Below are 12,235 nucleotides of genomic sequence, written 5' to 3'. Positions count from 1 at the left end.
GTCTGTTGCAAACCCGCACTTCCCCAGACTCTGGTTCCACTGCAGCACAGCTGCCATGACAGGTCCCGCCACCACAGCACACACACGTGCATGAGGGGAGCCCCGTTAGAACCCCAACCCCCACGAGAAGACAGAACATAAGTGCTTCATCAAAATGCAGAAGTATTATTTTCTGTTTTTAAAAACACCCTTTGAATTAGGGGAAGGTATTAACTGCTGGCTGCCTGCCACAATACTCTTAAGTACTGCCCTAAAGTTAACATTGGGGGTCATGTTTTGTTTGTTTGTTTGTTTGTGTTGTCGTGCTGAGGATCTAGAGGCATGGGGCATGGGTGGAGGAAAGGGCATGGGTAGGGCAGGGGAATGATTCAAACTATTTAAGCAATTCTGGCCCAGGCTCTAACCGGGGACACACATTTCGTATTTGGCAAAACCCACAGGACCATGTGCAACACCAAGAACGAGCCCGTGGACTTGCTCACTCACTCAAGCGTGTCCTTGTCGGCTCCTCAGTGGTAACGAGTGGATGGCAGGAGCGCGGGGCGTTAACAACAGGAGAAGCTGTGTGCAGACGGGGAGGGAGACGAAGCGGGCCCTCTACTTTCTGTCCAATGTCGCTGCAGAAGTGAAACTGCTCCACGCAGATCATAAAGTGTATTAATGCACTCAACAGCACAAAGCAGAAATGCGCCTGAGAACAGCCATCAGCTATAAACCGGGCCTACTCCCTGTGGTTAACCGGGGCTCTCTTTTACCCAGGTGCCTGTTTGCCTCCTTCTTGACCATTGCGCTGCAGACCAAGCTGGTCTACCTGACCAGTATCCTGGAGGTGCTGACCAGGGACTTGATGGAACAGTGTAGCAACCTGCAGCCCAAGCTTATGCTAAGGCGCACGGAGTCGGTGGTGGAGAAGCTCCTCACCAACTGGATGTCTGTCTGCCTTTCTGGTTTCCTTCGGGTAAGTGTCAGCTCCCTCGGCAGCCGGTGGGGGCGGGGGGGGGAGAACAGTGTCAGAGGTAAGATAATAGTGGTTAATTTTAGCCGACGCTGGTTTCTCTGCCAGGACAAGTCCCGCATGCTCCATGGTGTCAGCATTTCACCTCTAGGAGCCGTGGTCCTTCTAGGACACTGCTCAAGGGGAAACAGAGATCGTGTTTCCGATCACTGGCCTGCGTTGTTTGCCGGTGAGCCAACTCCAACTGATGGAAACACCCATGGGGGTCAGAATGGAACTGCACTCCAGGGGGGGTTTCAAGACCATGACCTTTGGGAAGCAGACCACCAGGCCTTTCTTCTGAGGTGCCGCTGGGTGAGTTTAAACCATCCACCCGCCTTGAAATCAAGAGAAGGCATTAACTTCTTCGTACTGCTCTGGCTTAAGAGATGAGAATACGCAGAAACATCCTGAGGTTGACATTGGTGAGTGTGGGCTATGTCTTGCAGACGGTAGTAGTCAGAATCTCCCTGACTGCCATCGAGTCCATTCTGACTCATAGTGACCCTATAGGACAGGGTAGAACACGGTCCCTGTGGGCTTCTGAGACTGTAACTCTCTACGGGAGCAGAAAGCCTCATCTTTCTTCTTCGGAGCAGCTGGTGGTTTCGAAACACTGACCCTGAGGTTAGCAGCCCAATGTGTAATCTATGCCACCAGGGCTCTGATCAGAGTCTAGACATAAAAATAAATAACAATGGAGCACAGGATTGAGCAGGAGTTAGTGGTCCAACATGACAGAAAGATGGCCATCTGCTTCCAGCCCAGCAGGGAGCACCCCATGCTCTGTGAGGTCCCCGAAAGGAACTCTTGACAGGAGCAAGGAGCTTCCTCTTTCTCCCAGGGCTCAGCAGGGGGGTTAAGCCACCAAGCCCAGCGCTTAGCACACGACACCCCCAGGACTCCTTCGGTAAAGATCAAACCCCACTGCAGTCGATAGATAGGGGTTCCAAGACTGTCCATCTTTACAGGAGGAGACAGGCTCATCCTTCTCCTTAGGAGCAGCTGGTGGGTTTGAACCACCAACCTTCAGGTTAACAGCCCAATGCTAACCCGGCAGTGCCACCAAGGCGTGGATTAGGCAGGTCCCACTCCATCCTGCAGAATTGCTGAGTCAGCCCCGCATGGCGCCTGCGCTAGGGGTAAATAGTGCGGCTCTCTGGACCACTCAGGGGCGCCTGTAAACTGGCTGTGGGAACGTGATGGCCTTACTATCATGGGACCCCTGGTCCATTTAAGAGACCGTCCTTAATAGAGGAAAGGGGTGCTTCAAATGCTGAAGAGAACAAACTGTTTCAGGTCCATTTGAGAAAGAGCCATTTACTTCTCGAGAGCTGTCCGCTAATTACAAACCATTCCAACTTGACACTCCACCCTCACGCAGGGCCCCAAAGGCACTGCCTGCCCCTTGAGCGTACTGTCTTGGCGTTCCCACGTGAGTGCGGCCTTAACGGGCTCAGCGCTTAACACCTTTGCGAAGGTGGACTTCCGTAGGTGCCAGTGGTCAAGTAAGAGCTCACTGTTGGCTTCCCCCCTCATCTCTCCAATGCCTTGACCTATCTGAACCTTGCCTACATGGCCTGCAGGATGGGAAGAAAAAGAAGAGGAGGCGGCGGAGGAAGATGATTTAGCACAGTGCCGAAGTGCAGACAAGAAAATGCATGCATGCAGTTGCTTAACACAGAGCAAGCGCTCTGTCGATGCTGGACATTCTACTATAAAATATTAATATGCAAATAAGGGTGAACCCAACCTTGCCTCAGGCCTCCGAGGGCCCTGGGACCGAAAGGTCTCACCCTTCTTTCATTGTACCAGCCATCCAGATTCCAGGGGAGCTGCATACTGTAATTGTGTACTTGTAGCTAGTTGTGAAATCTAATTAAACTTTGAAGAAGACACACTGCCAGGCCACGGGTTTTAGCAGTGCTGCTTAAGTTCAGGTCCAAACGCAGCGCTTTAAATAGACTGTGCTTAGTTTAATGGTTAATGCAATCTTACAAGTAGATTCGCAGCATTTTTTTTTACTAACTCTTCCTCTCCCACGGCAATACCCATTTATTAAGATTAATGAAATCTGCCTTCTTTTCTGTTTACTTGGTATAAATCATCATACGCTTTGGGGAGGTGTTGTGTAGTTATTTCTGGGCTGATTTTTTTTCTTTCTTTCTTTTTTGTTGCTTCTCACCCATCACTATTTCCTCCACAACCGCTTCTAAGCAGAGGCAGGGGGACCCTAACCCAGTTCCTTACGTCTTGGTCTCCAAAGGCTGCCCACCAAGGTCTCCAAATGCTGCCCCACCAGGGTCCCATAGCATCAGACACTGTGTCGGTGGTGCCCAGTAATCCGCATTTTAAACAAGCTGATCCAGGTGGTTCTGAGGGGCCCTGCACTGGAGAACTCCGCGGTCATGGAGAACACTGGGCTAGGAGTCTTAGTTAGAACTGTCAGATTGGGGTTGGACCTCATTGCTGTCTTCCCTAGCTCTGTATCCCTGAGCTTGGCACGTTCCATCTGGGCAGCATTTTCTATCTACTGAGTGAAGGCAGGTAGGGTCCTTGGTTTTAAATTCCTTTCTGGCCCTTTCTCCTGGGATCTTGGGATTCTGACTCGGAGCTTTCACAGGTTGGTCTGATCATTCCTCTTGCTGTTCTGGTAGAGGTGGTCCGTCAATCTGTGCTCCAAGCCCAAACAGTCCCCTTGAGCAAAGGATTCTGGGTCAAGGTAGAGCAGTGCTGATGTGAGAGTGTGGAGATTCTAGGTGGCGAGGGGGCAGCCGGGCACTCAGTAGAGGAAGTGGGGGAGGCCACTAAGCCAGGCAGAGGCCCTTTCATTTTCAGGAAAATCGTGACTGGCTTCCCATAGTGAGATTCCCGAGGAGGTATGGGGCCTGACAGCCCAAGTCCTCCTGTCAAACCCCAGGATGATTTGAGAAGGAGCATAGACCCCTGTTTTCCAGATAACTTCCCCTTCTAAGCCTCCAAGGCTTTGTGGTAAAATAATAACTACCTCCCCCCAACCCCCCCCAAAAAAAACAAACCACTTGCTATTGAGTCTCTCTGACCCATATCAACCCCATGTGTTTCAGAGATTAGAATTGCTCCATGAGGTTCTTAATGGCTGCTGGAGCTGCGGGTTAGCTATTGGGCTACTAATCACAATGTCCGTGGTTCAAACCCACTAGCTACTGTTTGGGGGAAAGATGAGGCTGTCTGTCCCTGTAAAGATTTACAGTCTCTCAGAAACACTCTGTAAAGGTTGCTGTGAGTTGGAATCCATTGGATGGCAGCGGGGTTTTGTTTTCTGTTTTAATCTTATGGAAATATCCCTCGATTGGAAGATGCTGTGTACTCAGCTGCTAACCCAAAGGTTGGCAGTTGAAATCTGCTCATCGGAATCTTGGAAGAAAGATCTGGTTATCTGCTTCCAGTAAGAACATAGCCAAGAAAATTCTGGTACGGTTCTCCTTTGTAACACATGGCCTTGCAATAGGTTGGACTTAAGTCCATAGCAAGTAGCAGCCATCTTAGGGAAGTATGTCACCAGGCCTTTCTGCCCTGGCACGCTGGGTGAATGGAACCACCAATTTTTTAGTCAGTAACTTAGCAAGCACCATCTACACCATCCAGGGATCAATTTATTGCCATTTACTGGGTGTGTCTTATGCTACAAATTTTACTTACACTTTCTCCCATAATCCACTAGAAGCCCTATGGGGTAAGTATCTTAGGACCATTTTGCCTAGGAGCTGGGGGGTTGGTTCACACAGAACAGACTGACTGACTCCTGCCGCCTTCCCATCCCACAGCAATGGGACCGGAATTCAAGTGCTCTTAGCCACGCCACGCACTGCTGCCGTCAGTCTGCATAAGCAAGGATGGGGGGGGGGGGGTGCAAAGAGGTCCCAGTGCCAAAGCATCCATCTCTCGTAGGGCCATAGTTCTGGCCTCATGAAGGGATGGTGGTGAAGGGTACCGCCTAAGGTGGGCAGTACTGTAGGTTGGTCCTCTGGGGACCTGTGTGCTGAGGAGACTGACTGGTTCACCAGGGAGGGGGCCTCCTGTCCCCAGCAGGTGTGACCATCCAAAAGGTTGTGGTCAGTAGTGACAAAGCAGCTCTCATGACGCTGTGGAACCCTATGCTGGTCATATATCAGAGTTCCTTGGGATGCCGTTGAAACCACAGATGCTTCATTTCCAGGGATTCTGACTCTGTACGTCTGAAGCTGGGGCCCTCAAAATTTTTAAATAGGGGGCTAGTTCATTGCCCCTCAGACCCCTTGGAGGACCGGACTATAGTTTTAAAAAAAAATTATGAATAAATTCCTATGCACACTGCACATATCTTATTTTGAAGTGTAAAACCAAATGGGGCAAAAACACCTGGCGGGCCGGATAAATGTCCTTGGTGGACCACATGTTGCCTGCAGGCTGTAGTTTGAGGACGCCTGGTCTAAAGTATGGTCCAAACCCAAGCCCAACCCAACCAACGCCGTCAAGTTAATTCTGATTCATAGCAACCCTATAATAAGAGAACTGCCCACATTGGGTTTCTGAAACTATCATTTTTACATAAGCAAACTGCCACATCGTTCTCCCAAGGAGCAGCTCCGGGTTCAAACTACTGACCTTTTGGTTCACATCTGGGAGCTTTATCCACTGTGCCACCATGACTCCAGAAACTAGGGCCCAGGCATCTGGACTTCTTTTTACATAAGAGTCCAAAAGATACTAGGGATAACGGGCCAGGTTTGGGGTCATGGGCATGGGCACAGCATTCGAGGTTCTTGCTCGATGCCAGTGGAACTTCTCCATGGCACTTTCTAGATGCTAATTACCAGGACGCTCTCCTTTGGAGCTGCTGGGTGGATGCAGACCGTCCACCTTTGGGTTAGCAGTCAGACACTTAGCCACTGTGCTCCCACGGCTCCTTTGTACACGAGGAAATCTAACTGATTTCAGGCTCACGCTTGGCCACTAGGACTGCCTACCTGGCCCCCTCGCGTCAACCCTGAGAGCACATCCAGCCACTGAAATGGCTCTTCCTTCCCTCTGCTCTGTGTTGGAGGAGAAGCGGGAAGTGGGGGATTCTAGGTCTGTGGTTGGGACATCACCTACGAGTGGAGCACAAGAGAAGAGTGAAGTTGTGAGCCACCAAATACAGGGAAGTTTCTCATGAGCAATAAATGTCATGCATCAGTCCCAACTCTCTCTGGTCTTGGGGAAGTTTTGAACATTCCATCTCTGTCCTACACTAAAGCAAGGCCTTTAGGCTCTATCTGTAGAGAAGAAAGAAGCCCACCCGAGTATAAGCCGAGGTACCTAATGGTTACCTGGGAAACCAGAAAAACTGATTGACTCGAGTATAAGCTCAGGGTGGAAAATGCAGAAGCTACTGGTGAGTTTCAATAATCAAAACAAATGAAAATAAAATTACTAAAAATTGAGACATCAGTGGGGTAATGTATTTAAATATTTATTTTAAATAAAAAAAACAAAAAGAGGAGCTGATGCAGAGGGCTTAAGTGGAGAGCAAATGCTTTGAGAGTGATTAGGGCAAAGAATGTACGGATGTGCTTTATACAATTGATGTATGTATATGTGTGGATTGTGATAAGAGCTGTATGAGCCCCTAATAAAATGTAAAAAAGAAAAAATAATTTAAAAAAACATAAATAAAAGGACAACAGTTATTTAACATTAGTAAACCAGCACAGTAAGTGGAAAATAGGTTCAACAAAAACAATAAGGTATCAACAATGATACCTTAAGAGTACTATTCCCTGAGTTCAATCAGCAACCAAGCTAAAATGTAAAGAGTTAAAATCCTTCAAAACTGGATTCTTCATCATCATCCATATCCCAATGCAGAGCTTCATCTGGTGTGAGGTCTTCATAGACGCTGTCCTCACTGAGATTGCCGTCATGACCATCACTGCTGTCATTTTCATACAAAGCGCAGTCTTCACTGCCATCCATAGCATTACTAATACTACATTTCTGGAAGGCACGTCGCACCATGTCTTCTGGAATGTCTTCCCATGCATCTCGAACCCATTTTGCTATTAACTCTATGTCAGGCTTCATGAGATTTCCTCCTTTTTTAAGTCTGGCTTGACCAGATGACATCCACTCATGCCACTGACCCGTGTATAAGCCGAACCCCCAAAAATGTGCTGAAAAACTCGGCTTATACACAAGTATACACAGTGTATGTGATGGGAGTGGAGTGGGAGGAAGGCACAACATCCCAGTAGGCTTAAAAGAGGCCCATTACCTCTCCAAGGGGACACAGGGGAAAAACGCAGTGGGGTCCTCCATGCAAAGGCAGGACTGTTGGCTGTAAAATTCAGATGTATATACTGTCACTTGCAGGCCTACCTGGCTCTTCATCATCAGTAAAGCAGCATGACTTCCCAGCCCTGGCCCCGCCTGCCTGCCTCAAAGTGTCCGCCTTAATGACCGTTGGCCACTGTTGTTAGTTGCTGTTAAGTGAGCGCCGACAGACTCAAGGCCATGTGAGCTGTATAACTGGTGCAGAGGATCGCGTCCCACACAGTTGCCAAGGCCTTTGACAAGCAGGTTGCCAGACATTCCTTCCCAAACACTCCTGGCATGGGTGGTTTCAAACCACCAACCTTTACGTTAGCAGTCAAGTGCAAGCTAGTCAAACCCCACCTCCCCTCCCAGGGTTCCTCTGCTGATCCTCAGGAGGTTGGCTATTTAGCAAATACTCTGTGGTCCACCCGAGGCTACCTGCCTGCGGAGGAAGCCACTCAGAGTCCATTTAAGAGCATTGTTGTTGTTGGCTGCCACGGGGTTGGCTCCCAGGCTCATGGACACCCCATGCACAATAGACTAGAATGTTGCCTGACCCTGCACCAGTCCCATGATACCATGCAGATTACATCATTGTGATCCATAGGGTTTTCATTGGCTGATTTTCAGAAGTAGCTTGCCAGGTCGTTCTTCCTAGTCTGTCTTAGTCTGGAAGGTCCATTGGATGTTCTGTATCATAGCAACACTCAAACTCATACTGAAGGACCGAGAGTGGCTGTGCTTGGCCGGGAATCCAATCCAGGTCACCTGCATGAATTTGAGGTATTGAAATAACAATCAGGGAGGTAGCCCTGCTCCTGGAAACGATGTACCCAGCAGATGCCTGGAGAAAGAGGCCGTCAGGAGGGCGCTGAATGTGCAGGGAACGAGCTTGAGAGGAAAAGGCACTAGCTCAGTCCAGGGAGACAAGGTGGTCTGCGTTGGTGGCCCAGCACCCACCAAGGTGCAGAGGTGGGATGACTGCAGGAGATGTCTGGGAACTGAATGGGCACCTGCCTGGCACCTGCCAAGGAGATAAGGCTGCAAAGTTGCTTAAGTGAAGGCCACATTCTTCCTTAAAAGCTGTGAACTGTATGTGTGGATTGTGATAAGAGTTGTATGAGCCCCCAATCAAATGATTAAAAAAAAATCTGGGAACACCAAAAGGCATCATCCTTGGCAAATGGATGGGTTGTCCTTCCGCCTCTTCTTGTTCTCATGTATTTCAAAATTCCATTTATTTTCAGCTTGCATTAAAAAGGGGGACATGGAGGGGGCAATCAATAAATAGGAGTGTAAGTCTCTTCGGCTATTAGTAAACATTAGCCTACAGGTGAGCATAAGCCTACCTTACATAAGCTTAGCCTAAATAAATCTAGACTGCATGTGCTTCAAGGAGCCCTGGTGAAGTAGTGGTTACACGTTGGGCTACTAAACACAAAGTGAGCAGTTCTAAACCACCAGCCACTCGCTGGGGAGAACATGAGGCTCTCTACCCCTGTAAAGAATTATCATCTCTTGTGATAAGAGTTGTATGAGTCCCTAATAAAATGTAAAAAAAGAAAAGAGGAGAAAAAATGATTAGGGCAAAGAATGTACAGATGTGCTTTATACAATTGATGTATGTATATGTGTGAACTGTGATAAGAGTTGTATGAGCCCCTAATAAATTGTTTAAAAAAAAAAAGAATTATCATCTCAACAGCCCACAGGGGCAGTTCTACCCTGTCTTGTGGGGTCACAATCAGTTGGAATCAAGTTGGTGGCAGTGAGTTTGAGTTTTTTGATGGCATGTACTTGAAGGACCCCTGGTGGTGCCGTGGGTTAAGCATTGGACTGCTCACCCAAAGTTGGGTGGTTTCAATCCGCCACCCTCTCTGCAGGAGAAAGATGGGATGTCTGTTTCCATAAAGATCCCAACTAAAATACAAACTCTCTGCCATTGTGTTGATGCCAACTCATGGTAGCCCTATAGGACAGAATAAAACTGCCCCTCTGAGGCTCCCAGACTGTGCCTCTTTACAGGAGGAAAGCCCCTTCTTTCTCCTTCATAACGTCTAGGGGTTTCAAACTGTGGACCTTGCAGATCACAACCCAAAACATAACCACTACACTCCCAGGACTCTTCCATAATGAGTACAGCCCAGGAAACGCCGGGGCAACTCTAGTCTCTCCTGTAGGGTCATTGGGAGTTGGGCTAGGGTTTGATTTTGGTGTGTACTTGATGTAGCTATGGTCTGTAAGCAGTGTGAGTGAGTGAGTGAGTGAGTGAGTGAGTGAGTGAGTGAGTGAGTGAGTGAGTGAGTGAGTGTTGGGGACCAGAGACCATTTCCGGCGCATCTGAGTTCCTCTCTGGAATCCTAAGTGGCTCAACAGGCATTTTGTTGGGTGGTTGTCAGGCACGCTGCCTCCTGTCGCCTGTCATCGTCGAAAACGTTGGCTCTGGGGAAAGCACAGCAGGTTCAGGAGAAAGCTGACTGTCGTCACTCTTGTGTCTTTTCCAAGGAGACTGTGGGAGAGCCCTTCTATCTGCTGGTGACGACCTTGAACCAGAAAATCAACAAGGGCCCCGTCGATGTCATCACTTGCAAAGCCCTGTACACCCTCAACGAAGACTGGCTGCTGTGGCAGGTGCCGGAGTTCAGCACCGTGGTACGCTTGCTTCTCTCACCTCTGGCTCGGGCGGCCCGGCCGCCAGGGGCTACAGGCCGGAGTGAGAGTGCGGTGGGCACTGGAAGGGAAATGACCGCATTCCCATGGCAGGAGGCCGTGCTCGTGTTGTTCATTTAAAACAGTAGCTGATAAACCACTAACACGTGTTCACATAATAGATTTTAATTACTTGGATTTGGGGGTGGGAGGAAGTATAGTAAGGAGGCCTAGGGTGCTCATCAATTTCCAAAGATTTTAATATCAGGATTGCTTATAGCGTTCCACGTCGTCAAAGGAAATGCAAAGTGCTCCCCATTCAGCGCTTACAATTGCAATCAGAATCCCTCACACGGCCCTGCGCTGGAAGACCATGCTTGAAGATATATTTCAACCAAATTGAGGCCGTCTTATTTTAGCATGATAACTCAAGACAAACTCCAGCGCCTGCCCCATGCGGCGTGCGCCCTGGCTTTCTTTTCATGGGTTCGTTACAAATGTCTGGTATTATGCACATTGTACTGTGAGCTCATCGATGTTTCCCGAGGAACGCGTTACACCAAGACCGCAGTGGGCTTGCCTTGCCACTGGAGGGTCTCACCCCCCTGGGACGTTTCCTTCAGCCCGTCCCATCCCCACCCACCCTCTGCCCCCTTCTAAAGCAAAGGGGATCAATGCATGGCATATTCAGCAACTCCAGAGAGGGAGGCAGGCCTGGAAAATATATCCACAATTCCTTAGGCAGGTCCTAAGCTTTGCCGGAGAAAGATGGACTTTCTATTCTCATAAAGAGTTACAGTCTCAGAAAAGCACGGGGTCGGTTTTACCCTGTCCTATAGGGTCACCGTGAGTCAGCACTGGCTCGATGGCTGTGAGAGTCTTTGAGGCCTACGCTATGCTGCTAGTTCAGATGTAGGAAAGTGAGGGCTGTGTTCTGGCGGAGATCTTCACGGCTACTTCCAGCTGCAAGTTAGTTAGCTTGACGGAGACTCTGGCTTCTTCGCTCTCCTTAATGAAGGAGGGGAGGGCTTTCCGAGGGGCCCGGGTATTGCTCATGATGGAAGCCTAAACTCCTGCGGCTTCACTCTAACTAGCAAGAGCTACGGTGTAGTGCCAGAAGAATCCACCACTAATTGGAGAAGGCACTGCTTTGCTGTGGACTGTGTGTTGCTGTGTCCTCTGACGGGGATGCTCCTGGGGTCAGCTGCTCTGCATTCTGCAGCCTTGTGCACTGCCAGATGCAGCCTTACTCAACAGCCCGCCGAAGCCACCTTTTCTCAGTCGTCTCATTTCTGTCTATGCCCGTCTGCATCTGAGAGGCAGAAAACAGTATGTGCAAAAATCCCCTAACCACTGACTTGCCCGTGAGCCTATTCCGACTCATAGTGAGCGGGGGGTGGGGGTGGAGGAGGTGGAACAGGGTAGAACTGCCCCAAGGGACAGCGAAGGCTATCAGCTATCTGGCGATGGACTGCTATGTCTTTCTCCCATGGAGCAGTTCATGGGTTCAAAACACCTACACATCTGTTAATTGCCAAGCCCTTAACTACTGTGTCACCAGGGCTCGTGTGGAGTGGGGTCCCCTGGGAAGCTAGTTCAAGGCTGATGGCTAGGCCTAGTTGAATAGGTCTGCGCAGTGGCCTTAGAATCTGGACTTGTAGCCTGCACACTGGGCATGCTGCTGCTGCTGCCGGTCCAGGGCCCACACGTGGGGAATCGTGGTGAAGAGCTCGAACTCTGGAGCCAAGGCAGGTTTGAATCATGCCTCTGCCACTTTCGAGCGGTGTGACATGGGGCAAATCTCTAAGCCAGTCTGTGCCTGAGGGTTCTTGTCTATGGATGGAGAGGATGATGAGCAGATGTTGGTCTGGTCCGTGAGGACGGGAGGGTTGATGTTACGGAGATCACGTCGAACTTCGCATAGCACCTGGCACCGCCGTATATGAAGGCTCATCGAATTCCATTCACATCTCTTTGGACGCGTGTTTGAAACACAGACCCAGAGGGTCCAAGGCCTGAGTTGAGGAAATCAGAATCCTTAGGGCTAGAGCCTGGGCGTGGCTATCTTTTTCCAGCTCTTCAGGCTGCTCTAAGATGTGCCCCAGGAACGCCACTGGAGAGCTTAGAGAGAAAGAAGACAAGCTCGGGGTGAGGGTGTTTGCACTCGGCTTTGGTGGGCCATGGCTTTGTCTTCGACAACGAGGCCTCCTTCCATAACCAGAAGATGTCCATACACTTGCTTTGGCATACTTTGTTAGCACCGCAGAGAAACCGTGG

At 49.6% G+C, this 12,235-nt stretch overlaps 1 protein-coding gene across 1 annotated transcript in view; it reads left to right on the top strand.

Annotated features, from left to right (window-relative positions):
• PLXNC1 (plexin C1) overlaps window positions 1-12,235 on the top strand; it is a 203,715-nt gene that overhangs the window by 143,019 nt on the left and 48,461 nt on the right. The window contains exons 20-21 of the mRNA XM_075551175.1: window positions 760-958; window positions 9,815-9,961. Of these exons, the coding sequence (XP_075407290.1) occupies window positions 760-958; window positions 9,815-9,961 (346 nt within the window). The remainder of the gene's footprint in view (window positions 1-759; window positions 959-9,814; window positions 9,962-12,235) is intronic.

Source organism: Tenrec ecaudatus, chromosome 6 (genome assembly GCF_050624435.1).
Source record: "Tenrec ecaudatus isolate mTenEca1 chromosome 6, mTenEca1.hap1, whole genome shotgun sequence".
Lineage (NCBI taxonomy): Eukaryota > Metazoa > Chordata > Mammalia > Afrosoricida > Tenrecidae > Tenrec > Tenrec ecaudatus.
This window is presented reverse-complemented; position numbering and strand designations above follow the sequence as displayed.